The sequence below is a fragment of the Urtica dioica genome, chromosome 11, assembly GCF_054948205.1.
Source record: "Urtica dioica subsp. dioica isolate 48M chromosome 11, U.dioica_male_clone48M_v1_H2, whole genome shotgun sequence".
Classification (NCBI taxonomy): domain Eukaryota; kingdom Viridiplantae; phylum Streptophyta; class Magnoliopsida; order Rosales; family Urticaceae; genus Urtica; species Urtica dioica.
In genome coordinates, this window is record NC_142766.1 from 20,587,574 (window position 1) to 20,614,762 (window position 27,189).

Here is a 27,189-nt window from a genome sequence, read left to right on the forward strand (position 1 = left end):
GAGAACACGTACGGGGTCGGTGAGACGATTCCAGATGCGTGGATTTGTGCGAAGAGCGAAACGGCTTCTTCTTCGCGCCCGTTGCGAGACAGACCGGAGATCATGGCCACCACTGAAACGCTGTCCCTCGAGCTCAGGTTCACGAACACCTTTCGACCGGAATCCACGCTCCCGTTTCTCAGATACCGGTCGATCATGAGGTTGCTCAACGGCAGAGAGTCGTCGAATCCGCGATGAACGATTCTCGCGTGGATTTTCTCGACCGAGTGAAGATCGACACAAGACTTTAAAAGCTCAGAGAATGTGGCTTCGTCCGAGTTATTAGCTAGATAGCCATTGATTATCTTGTTCCAGGAATGTAGAGTTCTCTCGGGCATTTCGTCGAGTACCTTGACCGCACCGTTGATGTCACGAGAAGAGAAACCCGGCTGTGGAACACTGTGATGAAGCTTCTTGACTTGCACTGAACCACCGGAGCTCAAACGGAGTATGAGAATCTTGAGCCGCGCCGGAGACCTGATCATCTTCAACTACTTTGAAAGCAGAATTTATAAATAAAAAAAAATAAAAATAAAATTGAAAATTTTTTTGGCGGCAAGAAAAGCTTGTAGAAGAAGAGAGTGGTGGAAGAGTAAACTTGATTCATTTAAGCCGAGTCATCTAGGAGGTTATAGGCATTTTAATTCATCAAGTCCAGTATTGAATATTATTTTAATAATCGAGATACGATTGATAAATTATGAAGTTTACTCGAGAAGAACAGTTTCTATGCTATAGCAAGGTGTAGAAAGGCTTACTCGAGAAGACGAGTCATAGGATCGTCTAGAATTTAAGCATGATAAGGTCTTTATATGCTCTGCCTCAAAATAGTGATATTTTTATTTTATTCTCGAGTCCCAGTTTTATTTTCATCGCTTTTAGCTTAGGTGTCGCACCATTTCTCGTACGCGTACATGAAAAAAGCAAAACGAAATTTAAACTAAAGGTAGTGATGTTGAAACTTAAAATATTATACAAGTTGAGAGGGTAACCATAATTTATTAAAATTGTCCTCGGACGTTATTATAGTAAATGGAGAAACATCGAGCTAAGGTTTAAAAAAAAAAAACAAGTTTTCAATTTACGCCTGCAATGCCGAAGCTACGGCTCTCACTTCTCCGCTTCTGTCCGCGAATGTACTGTAAAAAGAAGACAAAAAAAAAAAAAAAAACCATATGTGGCCTTGGCGAAAATCATCAAGTAAAAAGATCTATTTTTTTGCGTTCTGAACTGGATTTGATAACAAATACCATAAGAATCTTGCTCGGAAAAAAAAAAACCCCACGAGGAACGGATAGTAACTTCAAGGCTATCAATGCTTGTTCTCCTAATCTAGAGTTGGAAATGGCACTCCCGAGTCTTCTGTGAGCTTTTTGTAAGCGTCTTGCAAATGGCGGGTCACGGGCCCGACTTTTCCGTCACCGACGACACGCCCATCAATCTTTACAACCTGTGACATCAAATCCAAAAATGTGTGCTAAATTTTTTTTTTTTTACATGGATTCATCTATTCACTGCATTTAAGACCCGCGATAGTCGAAACATAGCTCTGTAAACTTAGAGAAACCCCGTTTTTTGTTATATTTTTTTTTAACCCTATAGTCCTATTGAAGTATTATCGAGGCACTTACCGGAGTGAGTTCTCCCATGGTTCCTGTTGTCCATACCTGCATGGCATACCATTCAATTCACCCCATTATTTATGAGCGTAAAGCAGACGAAAATATACACAGAGATCTTAATCTCTGTGTATCAAGTACACAAACTCCAAAGCGACCCAAAATCCAGATGATATATTTTACCATATTTCTCTCGTGATAAGATAATTTTATTTTTCAAGGGTAATTTTCTAGAGATAAAGTTATCATATGCCAAGTCAAGTATTCTTGAGGATAAAACACCTCATCTGCAGTATGGAACTCAGAAAGGCTGATTCGACGCTCCTCTAAGATGAACTTCTCTTGCACTACGAGCTCCATTACCTGCAAACACATAAATAACAAACAGGTCATACCATTCCCCGACCAACACATAACTGCAAATCTATATTTCTTTGCTGAAATTGAATATTCACGTCGTTCGCAGTTTGCGTAAATTCTCAAGTTACTCGTATTTCCGTAAATAGGTCATCGAACAGAAAAGAAATAGGGATTGCTAATGGAGTAAGATTTAAGTATTCGTGAACGTACAGTTGCTCGGGTAATTCCGGGAAGACAGTAATCAGCATGAGGTGTCAAAACGCGGCCCTTCTTCACTAAAAACTGCATTGTAAAAAATAAAATTAAATAAAGTCGGAGTTGGTGAAAATAAATTTACGCAGCAATATACCGACCTAGTCAGATAAAATAACCATACAGTGTCATGATGTTTAATAAAATGTTAGATGAAAGGACTCGGCGTAATAAGCTTACAATGTTTGTAGCGTTTGTTTCTGAAACATAACCATCCTTGTCGAGCATAATTGCATCACCGGCTTGTGCATTATTACCCTCAACCTAAGTAAGACCAAAGAGCTCAGGAATATTGACTTTCTTACGATTTTGAACGCATGTGGACTGAGTTGGACTAAAGTTTTCATGGTAGAGTATATTACAGGCACATGTAACTTATAAGAATGATATTTAGAATTTGAATTTGAAAAATCACATCCTTGGCCTAGTAGCATACAATCAAGAAGATAATAATACCTTTGCAAGAATATTATTCAGCAGGTTATTGTGATGAATCTTCGAATCCAGATTCTGGTAATAGAAAAATGACAGGAAAAACTGAAGTCAATGTGACATGAACAAGGTTTTTTTTGTTTTTTTTTTTTTTTTCAGGGAAAAAAAACATGCATTTGAACGATAGGGTGTAGCGATACTCACATTTGGTGAATTACGACGTGTGGTAGCGGTTACTAGCATTATGCCACGTGTATTATCATACACAGGAGGTTTCCACTCTGGAAGCACTGCATAGTTTGATAATATATATAAAATGATACAAGGATAGATAGAAAGGCAATGCATTTACGATGTTGCCTATTCATAGAATTGAAATCCCAATTTTCAATAAATAACAAAAACAAAATCACTTTTAAACTCGCACCACTTTCTTCAATAACAATCAAGACTAATGTTTATAAAACATCATCCTTCTTTTTAAATATCTTACAAAAATTACACGAATATAGAAAAACCTTCATTCCATGATTTAACGAATTTGATTTCCTACTTTCCTTCAATAACAATAAGAAAAACATCTAGAGACCAACAAGAGGACTTGAAAATTATAGATTTAATAAGAGATGGAAATTTGCAAATCAAGATCAGAGAAAAGGAAAATAAAACACTATTTACCGATTAATGTGCAACCGTAGAGATTGAACTCAGGGCTCATTCCGGAAGTAACCTGACACACAGATGTTCATCACTTTTGATAAGAAATACATTGCCTAATTCCAAATAGTTAATGTAGTAAAGTTAGCCGAGTGGTTCTATTACGGTGAAAAATCCTGAGAAAGGGTTAGGAAAACAGTGTAAATAACCTTTCAACATACCTTCTTTCCACGAGTAAGACTTAGACGAATGTGAGAGTTATTAAACATTCCATTTTGAATAAGAGTTTTGAAGATGGCTTCTTTGACCTGCCATTTACAATGTGTAGCAGAATGAGAAAAACCAGTCTGATAAAATATGATATCACTGATCCTAACCTATATCTAACTAACTCAGTGTCACATATTAAGCTGTCTAACTTACAAGGAACTGTGGAGAAAGTTCTTCGTAACAAGCCCAATGTAAATTTACGTAAAAAATAGAAACTCTTATTCTCTTACCTCTTCACGAGTAGGCACATTGCTGAAAGCCAAAGCCTTTGCTGAGTCAAACATCCTGAAACAAAAAATCCATTCAGGGCATTATTACATCATGGTAAATAATATTTACTGCTGGTCGGAATTTAAAACTTCCTATGTCATTCGACAGTGAAGAATGTTAAAATCACTAGAATATTTAATAATACCAGATAAATGTTTAAAAGATCCGATTTTAGGAAATAAATATCTCCAGAAAAACCATTACACATAACATAGCAGTAAAGCATTAATTTGTATTAAAGCTCCAGTTTTACCCGACCTGTCCAAATGCTCTTCAAGCTTAAAAATCTTCCTGTTATAAACTCGGAGCCCTTCCCAAACCGAATCTCCTCCTTGTACAACAGAGTCGAACACTGAAACCTTTACGCAGCCAGATATTAGATCTTACAGCTTTGTTTCAACTTCTAATCACAAAACGAGTCATCTTAAGTCATACCTAGTCATACCTTTGCACTGTCCCTCGGCAAGATCTCATCACCTACCCAAACAAGTAGCTTCGCATTGGCAGGGACTGGAAGATCTGGGGGAGGTAATGGGGATTTCAGAAGGTGTGATTTTTGCTTGCAATAACGCCGAAGCAAATTGTAGAGAGGTAAGCTTTGCTCCGCTATCTCGTACAGAGACATTGGAAATGGCTGATGAAATGGAGAGCATTTATTACAGTGATTCTCTTTTTATTCAACAAAGACAGTCAATAACACTTATCAAGCCACAATATAGATAGCACGAGAATACTCGACAGAATTAGTGCTTAACTGAACAAGAATTACAAGAGAAACTACATACCGCGGGGTACTTTCTTGGTGGTTTGAAACAGGTTGATTTATTTACGCTTTCATACCACCAAGGAGCCCAAATTCCATCTATTGCTTTTGGACCAGCTTCCCATCTGTACAAGTGTAGATATGGAATTATACGTGATAAACGTTTCGTCTTACTAGAGTAGCTATAAAAGATAAAAATGATGTCTACTGAAAAACAAAATATTGCGTCACATTGGTGAATACACCAATCATTAGCAAAAAAAAAAAAAAAAAAAAAAGAAGATTTTTGGAAATGTTAACATTATAGCTTTCGGGTAATGGCAGGGAAAAAAAAAACATTATAGCGAAAGCACAGGATATATATGTCTGATACGAACTACACTGTGACTAATTATAAATACCAAGAACTATTCTTATAAGTGTTAGACATTAAGCAGACTAAACGACATTGACCGAGGATAAGAGTAGCGAGCAAAATAAAATAACTCAAATTATGTTATAAGCTCATTTCCATGAGCAGACCACTCGTCAATCCTTGATAGATTTAACAAAAAAAAAAAAATTACAAATTATAAATTACTTACTCAAGCATTGTGGGTTGAAACGGAATGTCCAGATCTTCACAAAGGCCCCGCAATGTAGCCTGCATTGAAGAAGATAAAATGACCAAACAAGCCTTAATAGATCCAAATTAAATGTTGAAGACTCTTCATTTGAAATTCACATTTCAAAGAACAGTCATACCTCCGGGTTTTGTCGAAGTTCCGATGCATCGATTACCGGTGGCGGTTTTCCCAGAGCTAGAAGCTCACCATAAATGGTGACCAGATTAGCAAAACCCAACTCAAGAAAGGACGGAGGAACCACCTTTTCAAAGGATGGCTGACCGCATATATCAAATCAACAAGTCAGTGAGAACCTCTATCCAATGTGAATACTAAATTATCAGGTAAGCACAATAAAATGGGTAATTTTACAACGCTAGTTATAAGATATATTGAGTATGCAGTGACTAACCAAAATATCAAGTGGATTCCTTATCAATATGAAGTGCTTTCCTTTCTTCAGTAGATCGCTCGATAAACTAGGCAACCAGTGCTTTCCTATATGCTGCGAAGAAAAAAGGGCAAAAAAAACAAAAAAAAAGAATCAAAATCACACTAAAATGACTAAATACCGGAGATAAATAATGGAATTCGCCAATTTCCATGTTTCATTTTCTTCTTTACCTTACAAAATCTATACTTTTTTTGTCCCGGAGCATGAATGACCTCCTTTATAACCTTATTTCCATCAGCTTCCTGTTAGACACAGATGTTGGAGACAAGCATGGATAATGAGTTCAACGTATCAATAAGCATTATCAATAAAATCGTTTTTTTTTTAATAAAAAAAAAAAAAAAACTTTATAGAATTCTAATTGTTTAGTCCTAATCTATGGTTAGGGAACAAAAACAGAAAGATGGTGACTTTCAGTCACATACCAGTTTGGACAGTACTTCTTCCCTATAAGGCCGATCAAGACCCGTCTCACGAAGAAAATTCGCATACAGTGGTTCGTCGAGCACTTCCATGTCATCCCTCTGAGTGAGTGAAATTCATAAAAATTGAATAAAAAATAAACAGAAACCCGAATTTTATACTGAACTGTTAGAATATTCTTTCAAAGGGAACAAGGAGCTCATAAGCTTGTTCGAGCTTTAAGACTATTGCAAACAGACTTTCAATAAAAGAAAAAGAACATGCAAAACCCTACGTAAAGAAGCACAGATCTTACGAATCCCTAAATGTTGTAAAGCCATCAGATTGTGAGAGCAAATCAAGAAAGTTGGAAGCGAGACCTGAGCGAAAGAGTACATGAGACAGGTACTGAGTGACCTCGGAGGAGACCAGGCATGAATGACCTCCACTTCTCCTTCCTCTTCCCTCGTTTTCTCCGCCATTTTCGACCAAACTATGATCTGATCGTATTGTCACTCAGTCACCTTCGAAGAGCAAATGACTCTGCGATCTCTTTTACCTTCCTTTCTTTCTTTCTTAATTTGGTGAGCGTCTCTGAAATTGTTGATTAAAAAAATACATAGATGTAGCTTCGGAGAACTAAAAGAGCCTAAAGTCAGCTAGCGATTCTAAACTTCGATTATCGATACTAAACAAACTACCATAAATAAATAATAAATGATAAAATTATACACGTGCAAACAATTAGTCATGTCCTGATTTTGCTGACGTTTTTGGTTTTGGCTGTATGTGAAATTCTGAATTAAGTCGTCGCCAAATAAGCTAAAATATCGGCTTAAAATATATATAAAATGGGATCCGCATGCAACAATGAAAGATGTTATTCCAATTACATATGCACGATGCGATCACTTCTAAAGAAGAAGAAAAAAAAATTGAAATTAGGGGTTGACTTTAGCCATTCACTACCAAATCCCAAAGAAAAATGAACATTGTTGAAGTTTAGAAAGATAATCGGAGAAGAGAGAGAGTGTAATAAATACATGTGTAAAACTACTTCTAGGAAAAAAAGAACAATAAATATACACAGAGAGCAAGACATCGGAAATAACATGAGAAATAAATGTGACAATTTCCCATGAGGAATGAGTTCCAATGAGAGGATTTCTGAGGCAAGCTCGACACGGAAGGACGAGCTGACGAGCTCGACGCGGAAAGGCGATCTGACGAGCTCGATTTCAACACTCCCCCTCAAGCTTGACTGTATATGTTGAGGAGGTCAAGCTTGCTACATAGCTCGGAAAAAGTTGCTCGCGGAAGGGCTTTGGTGAGAATGTCGGTGAGCTGATGACCTGACGGAATGTACTCCATATCGATTATTTTTTCTTCAATCTTTTCACTGATGAAGTATCGGTCGATCTCGATATGTTTTGTTCTGTCATGATGGACTGGATTTTTGGCTATGCTGAGAGCAGCTTGATTATCGCAAAAAAGCTTGATTGGACCTTCGGTGATGATCTTGAGGTCGTCGAGAACTCTCTTCAGCCAGATGCCTTCACATACTCCGCTTGCTAAAGACCTGAGCTCGGCTTCAGCGCTACTCCTTGAGACAACAGATTGCTTCTTGTTTCGCCATGTAATGTTGCGAATTTTCTCGCACACGCAAGTGCACGTGGTCGCAATAGTAATAAACGTAAGAACGAGTCGATCCCACGAGGACTAGCTAAATTGAAGATTCAAGATTCACAAGTTTGAATGAGAACCCAAAAATAATGATAGAAGGTTTGTCACAAAATTATCTAGCAAGTAAATAAAATAAACAACAAAACTAAAGAACGGTTTTACAATTATGAAGACGGATGACTATGGTTTCACGAGTTCAATCTACGGTTCGGATTCACGGAAATTACGCACGATTATTGTTGTTCATATATTACTACTCGTACTCACGCTAATCGTATCACTAAATCTCTCTCGAGCATCTAGCAACCTAAACTCAATGCCGGAGTTTTATCTCTCGATCTCAACTCCTAAAAAGCACGACAAGCATTCACAACAAGAGTACACACACGAGTCTAAAACAGCCTAGCTATCTCTAGCCTAGGAATGTATTTTAGTAATCCAAAACAAAAGCACAACAATCTAATCTTTCTCAAGCATTAGATCGAACACATATCATGCATAAGGTAGCTAATCTCATACAAGGCATTAAACATGGAATTGAACTAAGCAACATGACAAGAACAACAACAATAAAATCAATCTATTTAGGAATCCATAACCGTCAAGAACTCGCTACACCATAGCTCTATGGAGGCTTAGTTCATGGTGATACAAAGAACAAAGCAAACATAAATCAAGAACAATGAAACCAACATAATCTTCATAAATAAATGGAGTTCAAGAGATAGAGGAATAGGATAAAACTATGGTGGTGGTGGCTGGACGAATTCCGGCGAGATGGCACTCCGACCTCCTTCTTCTCCAAAGCAAAACCAAGAAACTCTAAGAAAACATGAAGAGAAAAGAAAATTACTCTCTCTCAAAGATGAGAGATGAGATCCTCAAACCCTAGCATTTGTGTTTTTAAGGCTGAATGGGGTCATTTTCGGAGCCATCTGGACCTTTCATTTTGATCCGATGGCCAAAATTCGCTCAGAAACGCAACATTGGAAAAAGCTGATTTTTGGACCGCGCGGCGCGCCCTTATGTCTGCGCGGCACGCAAACCATTTTTTCGGCTTCGCGCGGTCCGCGCGTACGACTCTGGAGGCGAAAACGGCGAAATTTTCGTCCGCGCGGCGCGCGCTTCCTGCTCGCTGCACACCGTTTTTTAAACAGTCGTAACTCCTAGCTCCGACGTCCGATTTATGAAAATAAACATGCGTTGGAAAGCTAAGAGAGAGCTCTATCTAATTATGGAAGTGGATCATCCAAAATCATCATTTAAAAATCCCAAAATCCTGCGGAAGAGGACGTCGTTCCTTGTTTCGCTCCAAGTTTTCCAAATGTGTATGAATCTCCTTGAAATTGTTCGGAATCGTCACATGTTGCGCTAATAACCTCCTCAAGACCCAATTGACCTCTTAAACCTGAGAATCACTCATAAACACACAAAAATATCAAAAACACTTGAGGACTCGTTAGTTTTTAGTCCAGGAAATAGGAGTTTTATGCGTAATAAACGCACTCATCAAATGCCCCCAAACTTAAACCGTTACTTGTCTTCAAGTAACAAAAAGAACAAAATCACACAAAATAAGTTATCTAAACAAAACGGGTAAAACTTAGCACTTGCAATACTCAACCAACTCGTGTTTGCCTCAATTAAAATCTATAGACTTACATAAACCCGGAAACCCACAATTTTAATGTTCAAACCAACTACCAAATGAGATAGAAATCATATGAGCTCATGTTACCTTAGACCGTTTGCAATGCTTACCCGTCTCGTGAGCTTTCGGGCACCAAGTCTCGTAGCCTTTCCAACCTCCATCGAGAGAACATAAAAATCGAAAATGAATAGGAATTTGTTTCAATTTGACACACCCATATGCCCCCTCTTCTCCCTTGATCTCCACTAATGTGCACACATCATATCTAGCTCGTCAATGAGGTCTTAAAAGGCTTGTAATGTTCAAGGTAAGGTCAAAGGTATGGAAAGAAAATTTTAGTGGCTCAAACATCAACTTTAGCGACTCAAATCTCACCCAAAAATACAACCCTCACATGAAGTTCACTCACTCACCCATCCCTACGTTCTTGGCATCAAATTTTGGCCAACGAGCACGTTTTACTTAGTGTTTTTATTTCCCGTGTTTTCCCCCCAAACTTCGAGTCAACAACAACAAACGACAAGTCTCTAAAACAAAAACATAGAACACCACGCCAAAATAAAAATATATAAATAAACACTTTTTTTTTTAATTTTTTAATTTTTTTTAATTTTTTTTTCTTCTATTTTTTTCAGTTTTTTTTTCGGTGCATAACAATATAAATAATCACCGGCGTGGTGTGTCTAGTGGACAATACAACACGTAGAGACTAGTCGTAGAACATGTCATAAAATAGAAAAAATTCACTCATGTCACTCAAGAGTCGCTAAAGTCAATGAGGTTCTTTGTGGGATTTTCAAATCATCGGCTCGGCTTTTTCTGACTAAGTATCGAGAATGGATAGTGTTTGGCCTTTTATGAGTGGGTTCTAAAAGATAAACAATTATGGGTTGGCTTTTTTGGCTTGACAGGCTATACCTAATGCCTAAATCATCCTCGCTAGATCAATGTGCACTTAATTTCGCTTCGATTAGAGATCGGAGAGGGTTCTAGTGTGTTCGGTGTTCTCTTTCAAACGATCGGCTAGACTACTCCTCAAAGTTTCTTAAGCTTCGAGACATGCATTATTTGGGTCTAGTATGGCAACACAAACTCAACAAGCTTCTTTCACAAAAGGTAGTTCATGGGTTGGATTCCAAACTCTAAGGCTTAAGATTATCAACATCCTTGGCAAACACATATGAATCAATTAAAGCAAGCACGCACTTAGTTCTACCTAAACACACAAAACAAAACTAAAAACAAGCAACCTAATAATATACAAAAGTTCCCGCAAGTCAAGAAAAAATTCCCCCCAAACTTAGGATGCTACATTGTCCTCAATGTAGACTTGAAAAACGGGGAAAAAAGACTTACCTTGCGGGGGTGGTGATCGCCCCTACTCGTGACCTTTTTACTTAACGTGGAGGATCTTCTTTTTCCTCATCTTCCAATTTCGCTCGGGAGGCCTCGTCCATTGATTGACCCATGTAGGAATAAGCAAGATAGCATGATGGTTCTCCGAGTGTGGATAACTCGGCGGCTGTGGAGGCATCGGATCGCGCCTTTTCTTTCTCCATGGAGGTGGTGATGGGCTCCTCTTTTTCCTCCACGACGGTGTCTTCCTTCGTCTCCAAGGAGGTGGTGGAGGTGGACGAATGGGGTCGATGAAGATTGTCACGGATTTGTTCATGCTTGGCGCAATGAGGCACATGGGTTGGCCCTCATTTGTGGTAGTTTCTCCGTGTTTTCTTGCCACCGAAATTAACAAGCGCCGAGGAATTTTCAGATTCCAAGGAAGGTCTCCTTGAGAGAGCTTGAAGCTTGTGGCATGAAGGACGGGGAGACCATGCTTCTCAAGTGTCGGTGATAAAGTCACAACATCAAGGAGACGTTGTGGGCATATCTCCTTTGTGAGAGATATGATTGGCGGTGGTGAAGTGGGCGGTGGGTTTGTCGGTGAAGGATCCGCCTTGCTCTCTTCGTCTTCACCTAGAGTGTCCATCTCCTCCTCCTCGTCTTCCTCGAAGGCAACCATGAGGCTTTTCTTCTCCACGAAGCTTGATATGGCTTCCTCTTGTTGAGCAATGAAGATTTCTTGGCTTGCAATGAAAGCCTCTTGCCTATTTGAGAGCGCGGACATCCAATCAATCCCGGCTTGCAACAACGCTCTAACTTTGGAGTTGTTGTCTTGAGGAGGAGGGGAGTAGTGAGGGTAGTCATATGAGTAATTGTGTTGACTATCCCATTTCTCCATGTAGTGGTACTCCGAGTATTGGTGTTGGAGCTCATGTTGCTGTGGCGGTGGGGCGTAGTATTGTTGATGATATTGTGGCGCTCCCCATGCATTGCACGATTGATCATCCCATGCTTCCGTGTAGTGGTGCTCATTCTCCGGCGTTTGGTACGTCGGCCAATTGTAATTCATCGTTGGTTGTCGCAAGGGCCCATGAAATAAGAGAATGAACACACGTTAGAAAAAAAAATAAAAATAAAGAGTTCAAATAGAAACTTATGAGTTGAATCTCAATTTAAAACTAGTCCCCGGCAACGGCGCCAAAAACTTGTTGCGAATTTTCTCGCACACGCAAGTGCACGTGGTCGCAATAGTAATAAATCGTAAGAACGAGTCGATCCCACGATGACTAGCTAAATTGAAGATTCAAGATTCACAAGTTTGAATGAGAACCCAAAAATAATGATAGAAGGTTTGTCACAAAATTATCTAGCAAGTAAATAAAATAAACAACAAAACTAAAGAACGGTTTTACAATTATGAAGACGGAGGACTATGGTTTCACGAGTTCAATCTACGGTTCGGATTCACGGAAATTACGCACGATTATTGTTGTTCATATATTACTACTCGTACTCACGCTAATCGTATCACTAAATCTCTCTCGAGCATCTAGCAACCTAAACTCAATGCCGGAGTTTTATCTCTCGATCTCAACTCCTAAAAAGCACGACAAGCATTCACAACAAGAGTACACACACGAGTCTAAAACAGCCTAGCTATCTCTAGCCTAGGAATGTATTTTAGTAATCCAAAACAAAAGCACAACAATCTAATCTTTCTCAAGCATTAGATCGAACACATATCATGCATAAGGTAGCTAATCTCATACAATGCATTAAACATGGAATTGAACTAAGCAACATGACAAGAACAACAACAATAAAATCAATCTATTTAGGAATCCATAACCGTCAAGAACTCGCTACACCATAGCCCTATGGAGGCTTAGTTCATGGTGATACAAATAACAAAGCAAACATAAATCAAGAACAATGAAACCAACATAATCTTCATAAATAAATGGAGTTCAAGAGATAGAGGAATAGGATAAAACTATGGTGGTGGTGGCTGGACGAATTCCGGCGAGATGGCACTCCGACCTCCTTCTTCTCCAAAGCAAAACCAAGAAACTCTAAGAAAACATGAAGAGAAAAGAAAATTACTCTCTCAAAGATGAGAGATGAGATCCTCAAACCCTAGCATTTGTGTTTTTAAGGCTGAATGAGGTCATTTTCGGAGCCATCTGGACCTTTCATTTTGATCCGATGGCCAAAATTCGCTCAGAAACGCAACATTGGAAAAAGCTGATTTTTGGACCGCGCGGCGCGCCCTTATGTCTGCGCGGCGCGCAGACCATTTTTTCGGCTTCGCGCGGTCCGCGCGTACGACTCTGGAGGTGAAAACGGCGAAATTTTAGTCCGCGCACCGCGCGCTTCCTGCTCGCTGCACACCGTTTTTTAAACGGTCGTAACTCCTAGCTCCGACGTCCGATTTCTGAAAATAAACATGAGTTGGAAAGCTAAGAGAGAGCTCTATCTAATTCTGGAAGTGGATCATCCAAAATCATCATTTAAAAATCCCAAAATCCTGCGGAAGAGGACGTCGTTCCTTGTTTCGCTCCAAGTTTTCCAAATGTGTATGAATCTCCTTGAAATTGTTCGGAATCGTCACATGTTGCGCTAATAACCTCCTCAAGACCCAATTGACCTCTTAAACCTGAGAATCACTCATAAACACACAAAAACTATCAAAAACACTTGAGGACTCGTTAGTTTTTAGTCCGGGAAATAGGAGTTTTACGCGTAATAAACGCACTCATCATGTAACAAGATTTCTCCTGACGTATGTGCACATGCCTGAAGTTGATCGTCTGTCTGGAACATGTCCGGCCCAGTCTGCATCTGTGAACACTTCGACACCTCGACTTCGTCTTTTCTTAAAGGAGAGACCAGTCCCCGGGGCAGCTTTGAGGTATTGGAGAATCCTCATAACTGCGTCCATGTGAGTTGTCGAAGGATTACTCATGAATCGACTTACCATACTCACTACGAATCCAATATCTGGTCTCGTGTGAGTTAGGTAGATGAGTTTTCCTAGGAGCTGCTGAAATCTTTCTTTGTCGGTGGCGGCCTCGTTGGTGCGAGCTAGAAGTTTCACATTGGCATCCATCGGAGTGTCAACTGGTTTGCAGCCAAGCATGCCAGTTTCTTTGAGGAGATCCAACGTGTACTTGCGCTGGGAAACAGAGATGTCATTTTCTGATCGAGCTACCTCCATGCCGAGGAAGTATCGTAGGCTGCCGAGGTCCTTGACTTCGAACTCAGATGACAAAGTTTGCTTCAGCCTCCTGATCTCTTCCAGGTCGTCTCCGGTGATGACTATATCGTCCACATACACACTAAGAATGGTGTGCTTGCCTTGTGTGGAGATTTTTGAGAAGAGTGTTGGATCTGCTTGACTCTGCTCGTAGTCACAACGTTTGAGCACGTTGGTGAATTTTCCGAACAATGCTCGAGGAGACTGTTTTAGTCCATATAGTGACTTCTTGAGTTTGCAGACTTTGTTGGCTCCTTGATCTTTGTCAAATCCTGGTGGGAGTTGCATGTAGACTTCCTCTTCCAGTTCGCCGTTTAGAAAAGCATTCTTCACATCGAGCTGGATGAGAGGCCAATCTAAGTTGGCTGCTAGTGAAAGGAGAATTCTGATGGTATTGAACTTTGCAACTGGAGCGAAAGTTTCTTGATAGTCAATGCCATACGCCTGCGTATACCCTTTCGCGACAAGTCGAGCTTTGTATCTCTCCACTGTCCCATCTGGATTGTGTTTGATGGTGAAGAGCCATCTACATCCAACAGTTCGCTTGTCTGGTGGTAGCTCGACGATATCTCACGTATCATTCTTTTCGAGGGCTTGGATCTCAACATGACTTGCGTCTCGCCACTCGGAACTTTTCCTTCATCTAACTTCGCCACATAGGCTTGGTAGCTCGTAGATAAATTTACATAGTACACGTAGTCTGTCATCCTGTATTGAGCACACGACCGAGGAGATTTTCTCAATGCAATGGGTAAGTCTGAAGATTCGATGTTACCTTGTTCAATAGTGTCGTGGTTCAGGTTCGGAGAGACAACTTGGTCGCGAGCTTGTACCGGACTCTGGGTGATATTCAGTTCGCATGGAGAGGGTTTAGAGGATTGCGAGCTGGGAATTTCTTGAACAGGTGAAGTCGGCGAGCTAGGAATTTCTGGAACATGTGAGGTCGGATTTTGAGACGAGCTGGGCGAGCTGGGAATTTCTAGAACAGGCGAGGTCGGATTTTGAGGCGAGCTGAATTCTGGGTTTATGATGAGCCAATTTGGGAAGTCATTTTCGTCATTCTCCCCCTGACGAGCTGAATTGGCGAAGTAAGGACTGAACTCATGAAAAGATACATCCATTGAGACTATGAATTTTTGTGATCTGGGTTCATAGCATTTGTAGCCTTTCTGGGTTGCTGAATAGCCAAGGAAGATGCATTTGAGCGATTTTGGTTCAAGTTTACCTTGGCCATAAGAATGGGTGAAGGCTGAACAGCCGAACACTTTCGCAAGTAGGGTTGAGATGAGTCGACAGTGAGGGTATGTCTCTAGAAGGACTTGAGATTGGATTTTATATCCAAGGACACGAGATGGCATTCTGTTTATGAGGTAGGTGGCTGTGAGGACAGCTTCTCCCCAAAAATGAGATGAGACGTTTGAGGAGAACATGATGGCTCGAGTGACCTCGAGAATGTGGCGATTTTTCCGCTCGGCTACCCCATTTTGTTGCGGGGTATGAACGCACGAGCTGGAGTGAATTATGCCATGTGTTTTGAAGAAATCGCCGAGCTCAGAATTAAAGTAATCTCGAGCGTTGTCAGTGTGGATAATTTGAATGGATGTGTCGAACTGTGTTTGGATCATTTTGTGAAATGTTTTGAATAGATTGGATGTTTTAGATTTTTGTTTCATCATGTATATCCAACTGAGTCTAGTGTGGTCGTCAACAAAGGGAAGGAACCATCGAACTCAAGTGATATTGGGAACTTTTGAGGGCCCCCATATATCACTGTGAATTGTGGCAAAAGGACGAGATGGTTTGTACGAGGTGGGGTGATACGAGCTTCGAGAATGTTTGGCGAACTCACACATGTCACACTGAATGGAATTGATATTTTTATTGATAAACAAAGAAGGAAACATTCTTTTGAGATACATGAAATTTGGATGCCCTAGTCTAAGGTGATTGAGCATAATCTCTTTGTACTGGGGTGAATGTTGGGCGAGCTGACACATGGCGGGCTGATCTGGCTTGATGACATAGAGTCCGGTACTCAGCTCGGCATTACCAATCTGTCTCCTCGTGACCTGTTCCTGAAACACACATGAACTTCCATAAAAAATAGTTCGGCACTTAGAGTCTTGGTTGATCTTATGGACAGATAAGAGATTGCATTGTAGTTGAGGCACAAAGAACACCGAGTCTAGCCTCATGGACTTCGTCAAGACAACGGTGCCAATACCAGTGACTTGAGTTTTGGCTCCGTTGGCGATGATGACTGATATGCTTTTATTGCAAGCGGAGTAAGTTGTGAATAGATTTCGATTACCAGTCATGTGATCAGTGGCACCGGAGTCGACAATCCATGCTGTGAGATTCTCTGAACTTACATTGAGGGCTCTAGGAGAGTTACCTAGAGGGCCAATGCCCGAGTGCTCTCCACTGAGTTGGACTTGTTGAAGAAGCTTCTGGAGAATAGTGAGCTGGTCGTTGCTGAAGGGAGAAGAGTCTGAGGTCGAGGTCGAGGCAGCGTACGAGGTGGATACTAAGTTTCCGATTGAGTTAGGATCCTTAGTATCTTGGGTAGACTTCGAGCTCAGTGGTTTCCCATGCAGCTTCCAGCAGGTTTCTCGGAGGTGTCAAGGTCGTCTGCAATGATCGCAGTAGGGGCGAGGTTTGCGAGGTCTCTCTGTTGAGACGCGGGCTGCAAGTACTTCGTCTCCATGCGTGGTGAGGGCGGATGAGCCCGGAAGTGAGCTCGATTTGATAACTCCCAGCATGAGTTTCCTCCTGCTTTCCTCGTGTCTGACCGCGGAGAAGGCTTCACGGAGAGATGGTAGTGGTTTTGTACTAAGTATCCGACCTCTGATCTCATCAAGGTCTTGGTTGAGGCCGGATAGTATAAACACACGTTTGGTCTCCACTATCCTGCGGTAGATTTTTGAGTCTACGGAGCTGGTCCACTGGTGCTGTTCGTAGAGGTCGATCTTCTGCCATAGATGTGTGAGCGAGCTGAAGAACTGAGTAACAGACATCTCTCCTTGACGTAGGTCGTGGAGAGTGTTCTCAGTTTCAAACAGCTCGGACATATCTTCTGAGTTGGAGAAGATTTCTCTAGCTGCTTGCCAGATTTCTGCTGCCGTTCGGTAAAGGAGGAAAGTTTCTCCGATTTCGGGGAGCATAGAGTTTATGAGCCAGGACATCACCATGCTGTTTTCGGCCTTCCAACTTTTGAATGTTGGATCTTCGATCACAGGAGATGTGGTCACGCCTGTGAGGTAGTCATCTTTACCTCGTCCCGATATGAACATGAGCACAAATTGGGACCACTGTAGGAAGTTGTGGCCATTGAGTTTGTGGCTCGTGATATGTTGGGAGAAGGATTCAGATTGTGACTGAGTGGGCGTGGTCTGAGCGGTGTTCATGATGGTTGATTTTCCCTGCTCTGATACCATGTTGAAGTTTAGAGAGAGAAGATAAAGAAAGAGAATCGGAGAAGAGAGAGAGTAATAAATACATGTGTAAAAACTACTAGAAAAAAAAGAATAATAAATATACACAGAGAGCAAGACATCGGAAATAACATGAGAAATAAATGTGACAATTTCCCATGAGGAATGAGTTCCGAGGGGAGGACTTCTGAGGCAAGCTCGACGCGGAAGGGCGAGCTGACGAGCTCGACGCGGAAGGGCAATCTAACGAGCTCGATTTCAACAAACATTAATTCGACATTCCGCAGAACAGATAATGATAATTCTATATTAATAAATGACACTTCAAATACAACGGTCGTTTTTAAATATATTTATCATTGAGGTTTTAGTGACTGAAATAGTATACCAAAAAAAAAAAAAAAAACAGCGAAGGAAACACAAAAATCTCATTGGTTTGAGATAATGAATAGCCGTACGTCCGACCTTTTGTACGAATGCATATAAGGAAGCAGATTTGTGGGTTTGACCGTTTCAGTTATGTCTGTGACGGCAAGGCTAGCCTGGTCTATCAGAGCAAGAAAGCTGTTGAACGTGTCGACATTGCGAATAACCGATGCTAAAATCGCCATAGGTCCTTTTCTTGAACCGAATCTCGAAGCAAAAAACCTGTCTCCATTGTCATTGCCGGTATCTTGATCGGCAACACTGAAATCGCCGCTCGGCTTATCGGGATGAGATATCGTGTGGTTTAACAGAGTTTGGAGTACTCGAACGAGGTGTGGGAGGCATAGCGGATCGTATATAACATCTGCTCCCAAACTGTAAAATGAGAAAGAAAGAAACAAGTTAAGAAGATATTTTGAAGACAAATCAACCTCAGCTGATTTTAAATCGCCATTGTGTACTCACATTATGTCCGGCTTAAAGCTGCGAAGTTGTTCTTCGGTTGCAGATTCCCAAGGAAGATTAACACACTTCACCTGAGATCGACAATCGAATAAGATTATTTATGATTTTTCGCGCCACGTACCTCTACAATTTGACACTTAATTTCTTCGCTTTGCGATCCTAAACTCACCTTATTTTTTGGGTCTCCTGTAGTTTTATGCTTGTCAACTTCAACAATCAAGCCATTCAACTCCAAATTGAGTCTCATGTTTGCTAGAGTTAACAAGTCACCGTCGCTTAATATCACCTATATCAAACACACACACACACATAAAGAAAGATGCAAATTAAAAAGAGGATTAAGACAAACAGTCCTGACAAAAAAATAAACAAAAATAGAACCCAATGCACCACTTTCTGCCTATTAATTCAACAACTCTCGATCCGCATTTGAGTTTAGACAAATGATCATGTCACTGTGACACAACAAATCTTATACTAGTACACTTCAAAACAGAATGCCCATACCTCAGAGGCTTTCACATGGGCAAGACAAATACCAACCAATCCCACTCCTGACCCAACCTGTTTTAGTTTGCGATCAATAATCCAATTAAAACACACGACAGGAAATGGAATCGAGATATGAAAAGATAAGTATAGCTACGGAAAACATGATAAAGAAAATAGATGGAAAATATATTTTGTAATATTGCAGACAAATTCTATGTTGCACTGTGCTACCTCAAAACACGATTTATTAGAAAATAATTCTGGGAATGAAAGTATGAACTCTGATAAGTAGAGACTCGATGGCCAAACTGAACACCTAAACAGAACAAACAAAGCATCTAATTAGCTCTTATGAAGATTAGACAACGTCAATCAGTTACAGGTTGCAATGGATCACAGAAGGAATCTCTGAGATAATAAAAAAAATCTCCGTCATGATCAAATACAACAATCTAAATACCAAATTGGTGCTTCAATGTCAAATTAAAAAAAAAAAAAATCGATCTAAAAACTCGTACCCGGTATCTCCTTCGAGCATGTTAAGAGAACACTGGAGTGGTATCACTAGTTTACTGGACTTTGGACAGCTCACGAATTCAGAACATTCTTCAAAACAAAAGCAATGAGAATAAAAATGAACGTCGACAATAGAAAGAAGAATATAGAAAACGAATCACAGACTTCTCATGAATCAGTACTCTTACTTTTGGGAAAAAGAAATGAAACACATTTATTGACGCTTCTAGTTTTCTTTCCCCCAAAATCATCCTAAACACAAAATCATCAAAACTCCATTATCTAAAAGTCAACAATAAAAAAAAAAACTGAATTTCAAACAATTATACCTTCAAACAACTCATGTAATGAGCATAACGTTCGTAAATTTCATCTAAAACAGTGCAAGAGCTTGATTCAGCTTCACCAATGAGCTTCTTAAGAAATTTCTTCAAATAAGGCTCGTGAAATGTTCCAGTCTGCATCGACCATTAAACTAAACTAAGCTTACTGTTTGACAAATACCGAATCAACTAAAAAAACCTTGCTCGTGTATAGAGATAGATTAACTGTATACATTAACATTTGAGAAAATAGAAGGGCGTGGTATGCTTTACAGATTCGGTTATGCAATGGTCCCAAATGAACCTCTGTACTTTCTCCGTCAGCGAACCTTCACCACAAACCCTAGCATTATCAGAAGAAGAAAAAAAACGAATCAGTGGTTTGCGAAGACGAAGCGAAACGTAGAGAGCGAAGAAGAAACGCTGTCGAAGCGCGAGGGGAGTTACAGAGCCAACGCGACGAGTGAGTCGGTGGACTCCATGGCGAGGAAAGCTGAGAGTAATTGCAGCCATGGAGGGTTCGCCGGGTTGAGCTCTTGGTCCGCCATGATCGATCGATTGTTGAGGGTATGGTAGTGCTGGATTTAATGTCGTTTGAGAATATATCGTTTTACTATGATGATAACTTCTGTCGTTTTTAAATGTCATATGTCGTTTTACTATGATGATAATTGCTGTCGTTTTTTTTAATGTCATATGTCGTTTGAGAATATGTCGTTTTACTATGATGATAACTTCTGTCGTTTTTAAATGTCATATGTCGTTTTACTATGATGATAATTGCTGTCGTTTTTTTAAATGTCATATGTCGTTTGAGAATATATCGTTTTACAATGATGATAACTTCTGTCGTTTTTAAATGTCATATGTCGTTTTACTATGATGATAATTGCTGTCGTTTTTTTAAATGTCATATGTCGTTTGAGAATATATCGTTTTACTATGATGATAATTTCTGTCGTTTTTCAAATGTCATGTGTCGTTTAAGAATATAACTTCTGTCGTTTTTAAATGTCATTTGTCGTTTGAGAATATGTCGTTTTACTATGATGATAACTGTTGTCGTTTTTAAATTTCATATGTCGTTTAAGAATATATTGTTTTATTATGATGATAATTGCTGTCGTTTTTTTATAATATAGTAAAATTGGCAGTAGGGATGATAGGCTTCCGTTTCTCATAGACATGTAGTCTTCATTTAACAGTAATTTTACATCAGAAAGTGAATTGATTTTCATAAAAATTTAGAAAGAGAAATAATTGTTTATCGCTCCAAAAATGGGACAATCATGTTTATGTTTCATCAATATATGCTTCACATTCTAGTTATTCAATCTTGAACTTACAGAGAGTGTATTAAAAAATCTCACATGATATATCATTTATCTTCTTTAAGAAAGTCATGAGTTACTCAGATGAATCTCAGGACTTCTACATATGTTATGAACTAATAACGAAGTAATACTAATCTTGTTAGTAGGCATAGGATCAATTCGTTTGAAAATTTAAATCCTAACTATATTACTAGTTTATCACTTAAAATTATCTTTTCAGAATTTCTATGTAAAAGAAATAAGAGGAAAAATGTGTCATTTTGTGCTGTCTCTTGCATCTTATTAATCCAATAAGTAAAAATATCAAGTGACATCGAATGATCAAAAGAAAGGAAAACAAATTACACTAAAAAATTTGTATCTTTTATTTATTCCTAGAATTGCATTTAAAAAAAGGTAGCAAAATCCTTCTTATTTATTATTAAAAAAAATAATAAATAAATAAAGGGCGCTCTAGCGTACTAGCCTTTTTAAAACTTAAAATTGTGAAATAGCCAATGTTTTAGGAATATTTGATAACTAACCAATTTATGATGTAATAAGACCCAATTACCCTTATTTTTTCCCCTAATTTTTTTGCCAAAAATAAATTAAATTAAAATAATTTATCTACACCTCCCTCTCTCTCTCTCTCTCTCTCTCTCTCTCTCTCTCTCTCTCTCTCTCTCTCTCTCTCTCTCTCTTCGTTACATTTTTAGCCACAACGAATGTTGAAAAAAAAAACAGTATCGCAGTTAATAGTCGATAATAACTGTTAATAGGTTTCTATCAGAAACCTATTAACAGTTATTACCGAGTATTAGTTGACGCAGAAACCTATTATTAGTTATTAACGACTATTAACTGCGTTTTTTTTTAATGTTTTTAACCTTTATCCATAGCTAAAAAATGTGTGAGAGAGAGAGAGAGAAAGAGTGAACGTGAAAATAGAGAGAGAAAAAGTGTGTGTTTGTGAGATATCTGAGATTCCTAATAATTAGGGATTTTGAATAATAAATTAAATTTTATTAATTTCGAAAATAAATTATATTAGCTTATTAATAAAGGTAAAAATGGTATAAACAATGTGCCACATAAGCATAATGGCTAGAAATAAAAAAAAATCGGAAACGTATGACAAAATGAAATTCTTAAGTTTGAATAGGCTTAGTCAGTTACAAATCTCATAAATAAATAAATAACTCTTCTTATTTATTTTGTTTATTAGTTAATTTAATATACTGCGAGCCGGTGAGCTAATTTTAATTTAAAAACAAATTCATGTAATATATAATAGTATAATGATGTTAAGAAAATAATAAAAAGTTAGCTAAATCCTTCTTATTTATTTATATAAATAAAATAAAAAACCTTCTAAAATAAAAAATATATAAAAAAAAAACAATGTTTGCCTTTTTAAATCAAATTCATCCAATGAGTAATCATAGGTATATTTGATTTATACATTGCTCTCTTCATTCATTTCCTCAATTGGTAAATCCTTAAAACGACATGTAGCATGGGGTCTATAGATTATATCGCTTTCAAATACAACTTCTGTTTCTGAGCGTGCAAGGATTTCCACCCGAGTCCCTGCAAGGAAAATTTGTACTCTATTTCTTGCTTGTCAGTTGCCAAAGATTGCTTCATAATATGCGTGACTTTTATTTTTCATTCCACCAACAAGTTTCCCCGCAGATATTACAAATTTGCCCCACCAAGATAACATACCAATGGAATCATAATCCCAATAATCTAATCTTTCTCAGCCAAATGAGTCATAGCCCATACAAATTAAATCAGATAATTTTCATGGCCCTCAACTCAATCACATGATAAATTATTGGAAAAAACGGTCATAACTTTTCTTTTGGTCCCTTCCTACATTCCAAAGCAACCTCTCACTGTACCCAATACATGTAATAATACATTATTATTATTATTATTATTATTATTTGTTTGGACAAGTCACACAATTGTCATATTTTGAGACTCTTGGTTGGTGGTGGAACATAACTTTATTATCCATCATAAGATCAAACACGTGAACTACAAGATACTACTATCCGTTCAGTTTGTGTGTCCCAAAACCAAATAAGACAATGAATCCTTTCTTACTCTTGTTTTTTTATTTACCTTGTGTGGTGAATTCTCAAGTGTTCAATTACCCCGTCGCTTTCAATTTCGGCGACTCGAATTCCGACACCGGCGAGCTCATCGCCGGCCTCGGCTTGCACTTGGACGCGCCTAATGGCCAAATACACTTCAAGACTCCCAACGGAAGGTTCTGCGATGGTCGTCTCGTAGTTGATCTCCTCAGTCAGTAATTTAAATTTTTTTGATTTTTTTATTTTTACCAAACTTGTGATTGCATGTGTTTTGTACGTACACCATATAGACTATTTTTTTTAGCAAAACTGAAAGCAAAGTCTGATAAGAGCCAAAACCTCGCGGGTCCTACAAAGACAGACTAAGTTATCATCAGAGATTTCTTGGGATTATATTCTACTACTAGTCCCTAGTCCTAGACATAGTTGCTGGTTCATCAAGATTTCAATGATGAATAAATAAAGCAATTGTTTGAACATTGAAACCCCAACAAACATTACCTTTGCTAGTCTGGTGATCATGGCCATTAAGAACATTCTCTTCCCACTCCTCAACATCTTAGCATTGATTTCAATCTCTGAATCTGTGTCTTTCAACATTCCGGCGGCTTTCAACTTCGGAGACTCGAATTCCGACACCGGAGACGTTGTCTCCGCCGGAATTGAGAGCATTAACCCTCCATATGGACAGAACCACTTCCACGCTCCGACCGGGAGATATTCCGACGGCAGACTTATTGTTGATTTTCTAAGTATTTTTTTTTTAATGCTTTTAGGATTTTTATTTTAATTTTGGGGTAATGTTTTCTAAGGATTTTGGTTGTTGTTGTGTGTGTGATGGTGCAGTGGATGCAATGGACCTCCCTTTCTTGAATGCCTATCTCGACTCGATTGGCGCTCCGATTTTCCGAAAGGGATGCAACTTTGCGGCCGCGGGGTCCACCATTCAACCGGCAACTCCCACCTCGTTCTGCCCGTTTTCGTTCGGAGTTCAAGTCTCTCAATTTCTTCGCTTTAAGGCCCGGGTTTTGGAGTTGCTAGCTAAAGGTTGGTAACTTCAAAAATATTTAAGGGTTTAAACATATATCTCATATTTTCGAATACTCCATAAATGTTTTCTTTTTAATTTTCAAACGATTATGCTCGTCTTGTGAATGACACCGTAAACAGATATTATTAGAACAAGATAAACAAGGATTTAGAGTATCATGTTTGAAAAGAAAGTAGGAAAGAATTTTTTTTTTTTTTTTTTTTTCATTTATGTATTTATCTTTTGCTTTTGGTCTATCTCTAGGAAAAAAGTTTGCCAAGTACCTTCCAACTGAAGACTCATTCGCCACTGGTCTCTACATGTTTGACATCGGCCAGAATGACATCGCCGGCGCATTTTACTCCAAATCCTTCGATCAGATTATCGCTTCTTTACCGTTGATCTTGGCAGAGTTCGAAAACGGAATAAAGGTCCATTTTTACACCAACATAACACCATATTGATCAAATCTTCTTCTTCTTCTTCTTCTTCTTCTTCTTCTTCTTCTTATAATGTAAAAATTGCATGTCTTAGTACTCTTTTGAAATAAATCGCAAAAATAACGTGTTTAAATTTCTGGTTTAAAAATATCTTTTTTTATCTTTTACTTTATGGTATAATTATAAAACTATGAGAATTTAAATTTGTTTGACCAAAGTTTATTAATTTCTGCTAATTTCAATACTATGTCCAAATTTATCAATAAAACCAGTTATTTATTGACAAGTTCGTCACTAAATAGTCATAATTTTGAAATTTGAAGCTATTAATAGATTTTGGTCAATTTTTTTTTTTAAATGATCATAATTTTAGAATCATCCCTATGTTTCTTGATCTTTACATATTTTTTTTAAAAAAAGTTGTTCACTAATTTAGATCTTTTAGATTCTATATAACTTTATATATTGTGTAACACAATTTCATTTAAAAAAAAAAATCCTAAATAACTTTTCACAGTTCAAAAAAACATCAATTTTTAAACGATTTAAAACCGCCACTATTTTTTAAATTTCAAGTTTAAAAAACACTATTCTTGTACTTTTTCCCTCCCAGAAACTCTACGACAACGGGGCAAGGAACTTCTGGATACACAACACGGGCCCGGTCGGATGCCTAACGCAAAACGTCCTGAAATTCGGTACCGACCCATCGAAGCTCGACGAGATCGGCTGCGTAGCGAATCACAACCGCGCCGCTAAGCTCTTCAATCTCCAACTCCACGCCTTGACCAAGAAACTTCAAGGCCAATCCTCGGACGCGAACTTCACGTACATCGACATCTTTGCGATCAAATCAAACCTCATCGCAAACTATTCCCGGTACGGCTTCGAGCAGCCGATCATGGCCTGCTGCGGATTCGGCGGCCCGCCTCTGAACTATGATTTTCGAGTCTCGTGCGGTCAAACCAAGGTCTTGAACGGGACTTCGGTCACTGCCACGGGTTGCAGCGACAGCTCGGATTACGTCAGCTGGGACGGGATTCACTACACCGAGGCCGCGAACCAGTTTGTGTCGTCGCAGATTCTCACCGGGAAATTCTCCGATCCGCCTTTCTCGGAGAAAATGCCTTTCCTTATGAAGCTCAAGTTCTAGAGATTTTTCACCAGAGAAGTCTGATTCTTTTTATTAATAATAAAGGTTGATGTTGTATGACAAATTTGCAAGCAGATTTATAAATCTGCGATTGAAGTGAATATCTCAAAATTTCTTTTGGATATGAACAGATTTAGTTGTAGCATATCCTTTATATTTAACGAAATTTCAGCTCGTCAAATTAACAAAGAAGATCATCTCGTATAAGTATAACATCATGCTATTCACGGGCTTAACGAAAAGATTTTACAGACACAACATACTATAGAGAAATCCGATTCTTGGAAGACATGAGCATAGAATCCGAAAATTAGAGCTAATTCATCGTGGGATCGATATTTTATATTTTATGCACTTCTACTACTTGATCGTGAGAATTTTATTTAAAACAAAAATTTTCCATCAAATGTCAACAGTTGACGTCAACTGTTGACATCTAAAACTGATGAACTTCGATGACATTACTATCAACGAAGTTCATCAGTTGTTGACATCAGATGTCAACAGTTGCGTCAACTGTTGACATTTGATGTCAACAACTGATGAGCTTCGCCTAAAAATAATAAAAATTGCCCAGAACAAAAAGAGTCTCATTTTTTTGGCCAATCTCAAACATACCCATAATAAACATACCCAAAAACCAAGGAAAAGTTTGAAAAAAAAAACCTAACCTTGGGCGAGGATCGGAGCTACGTGCTTGGTCGGAGCTACGTTCTTCGTCGTGACCGGATCTATGAGCTTTGGTCGTGCTTCCTTGAGCGTGTCGGAGCTCAAATCCAAGGGTTTGGGTCAGCTCAACTTTGGTAAGGATTGAGTGAGCTCAAATCTAGGGTTTTGGTTCTCTTTTGGTTTTGAGGTTTTTTTTTTCTTAGCTGTAGAGAGAATGACGAGAGAGAGATGAGATGAACAAGTTATATTAAATGATAAATGAACAAATGATATTAAATGAGGTTATTAATTATAGATATAATAAAATGGTATTAAATGATGTTATTAATTAGTTTGGAGAGGTATGTGTGAGATTGAATGAAAATTTCAAGTGAAAGGTAAAATTGGTTTTTCACAATGAGCCAACTTGTATTTTTGGCCAAAATTATGTTTTGGTGGATTATTGGAAAAAGTTAGTGTGAATGTGGTAGTTTGAGCAATTTCTCTTATTTTTTATCATTTGAGTTTTTGTTTTCTAGTTTGGTAAATATATGCAAGTAATTTTGGAAAGTTAATTACACCATTCAATGCCAACTAATTATGATTTGTCAATAGTTCTGACTCGATTCATCTCATTTATTGTGCCCCCACTTTCCTAATACTTAAAACTTGCTCTCCAATAAGTAGAAAAAGGAAATGGGAACCGTGTGAAGATACTATGAACGTTCCTGATTCGTTCGATCAAAATCACCAACATTAATCCAACGACTAAGAACACCCTAAAAGTAGA

General features: G+C 38.6%; 3 protein-coding genes across 4 annotated transcripts; 1 reads left to right on the forward strand and 2 right to left on the reverse strand.

Annotated features, from left to right (window-relative positions):
• Positions 1–875: 875 nt before the first annotated feature.
• LOC149382200 (branched-chain-amino-acid aminotransferase-like protein 1) lies at positions 876–6,873 on the reverse strand. 2 transcript variants are annotated; one of them, XR_016293871.1, is made up of 20 exons: positions 6,504–6,873; positions 6,147–6,245; positions 5,892–5,963; positions 5,680–5,772; positions 5,407–5,544; positions 5,247–5,305; positions 4,685–4,787; positions 4,345–4,533; positions 4,158–4,258; positions 3,860–3,914; positions 3,581–3,667; positions 3,381–3,432; positions 2,907–2,992; positions 2,727–2,780; positions 2,451–2,534; positions 2,229–2,300; positions 1,941–2,021; positions 1,671–1,706; positions 1,290–1,489; positions 876–1,178 (listed from the first exon to the last, which is right to left on the reverse strand). XR_016293871.1 is itself a non-coding variant. In XM_089601786.1 (19 exons), the coding sequence occupies exons 1-19, from the start codon at positions 6,603–6,605 to the stop codon at positions 1,367–1,369; spliced, it is 1,686 nt and encodes a 561-aa protein (XP_089457912.1). In that variant the 5' UTR covers positions 6,606–6,873; the 3' UTR covers positions 1,182–1,366. The 2 variants fall into 2 exon arrangements, 1 of the variants encoding a protein (XP_089457912.1); XM_089601786.1 differs by lacking the exon at positions 876–1,178 and having other exon boundaries at positions 1,182–1,489.
• A 10,905-nt stretch (positions 6,874–17,778) lies between these two features.
• LOC149382201 (uncharacterized) lies at positions 17,779–20,278 on the reverse strand. Its single transcript, XM_089601798.1, has 10 exons — positions 20,155–20,278; positions 19,981–20,050; positions 19,714–19,842; positions 19,573–19,636; positions 19,387–19,474; positions 19,100–19,184; positions 18,884–18,940; positions 18,546–18,662; positions 18,377–18,447; positions 17,779–18,286 (listed from the first exon to the last, which is right to left on the reverse strand). The coding sequence occupies exons 1-10, from the start codon at positions 20,253–20,255 to the stop codon at positions 17,914–17,916; spliced, it is 1,155 nt and encodes a 384-aa protein (XP_089457924.1). The 5' UTR covers positions 20,256–20,278; the 3' UTR covers positions 17,779–17,913.
• Positions 20,279–23,524: 3,246 nt separating this feature from the next.
• Positions 23,525–25,936, forward strand: LOC149382202 (GDSL esterase/lipase At1g54790-like). The gene is made up of 4 exons (XM_089601801.1): positions 23,525–23,880; positions 23,975–24,175; positions 24,423–24,589; positions 25,212–25,936. Exons 1-4 carry the CDS (start codon positions 23,649–23,651, stop codon positions 25,749–25,751), a joined length of 1,140 nt encoding a protein of 379 aa, XP_089457927.1. The 5' UTR covers positions 23,525–23,648; the 3' UTR covers positions 25,752–25,936.
• The last annotated feature ends 1,253 nt before the right edge of the window (positions 25,937–27,189 follow it).

Coding starts and splice junctions, on each gene's coding strand:
- LOC149382200 (XM_089601786.1), bottom strand. CDS start 6,605: ATGGCGGAGAAAACGAGGGAAGAGGAAGGAGAAGTGGAGGTCATTCAT. Junction 3,915..4,157: donor CTTGAAGAGCATTTGGACAG/GTCGGGTAAAAC, acceptor TTTTTGTTTCAG/GATGTTTGACTCAGCAAAGG. Junction 3,668..3,859: donor ATGTGCCTACTCGTGAAGAG/GTAAGAGAATAA, acceptor TGTAAATGGCAG/GTCAAAGAAGCCATCTTCAA.
- LOC149382201 (XM_089601798.1), bottom strand. CDS start 20,255: ATGGCGGACCAAGAGCTCAACCCGGCGAACCCTCCATGGCTGCAATTA. Junction 19,843..19,980: donor ACCATTGCATAACCGAATCT/GTAAAGCATACC, acceptor TGGTCGATGCAG/ACTGGAACATTTCACGAGCC. Junction 18,287..18,376: donor AGCTTTAAGCCGGACATAAT/GTGAGTACACAA, acceptor CTCATTTTACAG/TTTGGGAGCAGATGTTATAT.
- LOC149382202 (XM_089601801.1), top strand. CDS start 23,649: ATGGCCATTAAGAACATTCTCTTCCCACTCCTCAACATCTTAGCATTG. Junction 23,881..23,974: donor ACTTATTGTTGATTTTCTAA/GTATTTTTTTTT, acceptor GTGATGGTGCAG/TGGATGCAATGGACCTCCCT. Junction 24,590..25,211: donor AGTTCGAAAACGGAATAAAG/GTCCATTTTTAC, acceptor TTTCCCTCCCAG/AAACTCTACGACAACGGGGC.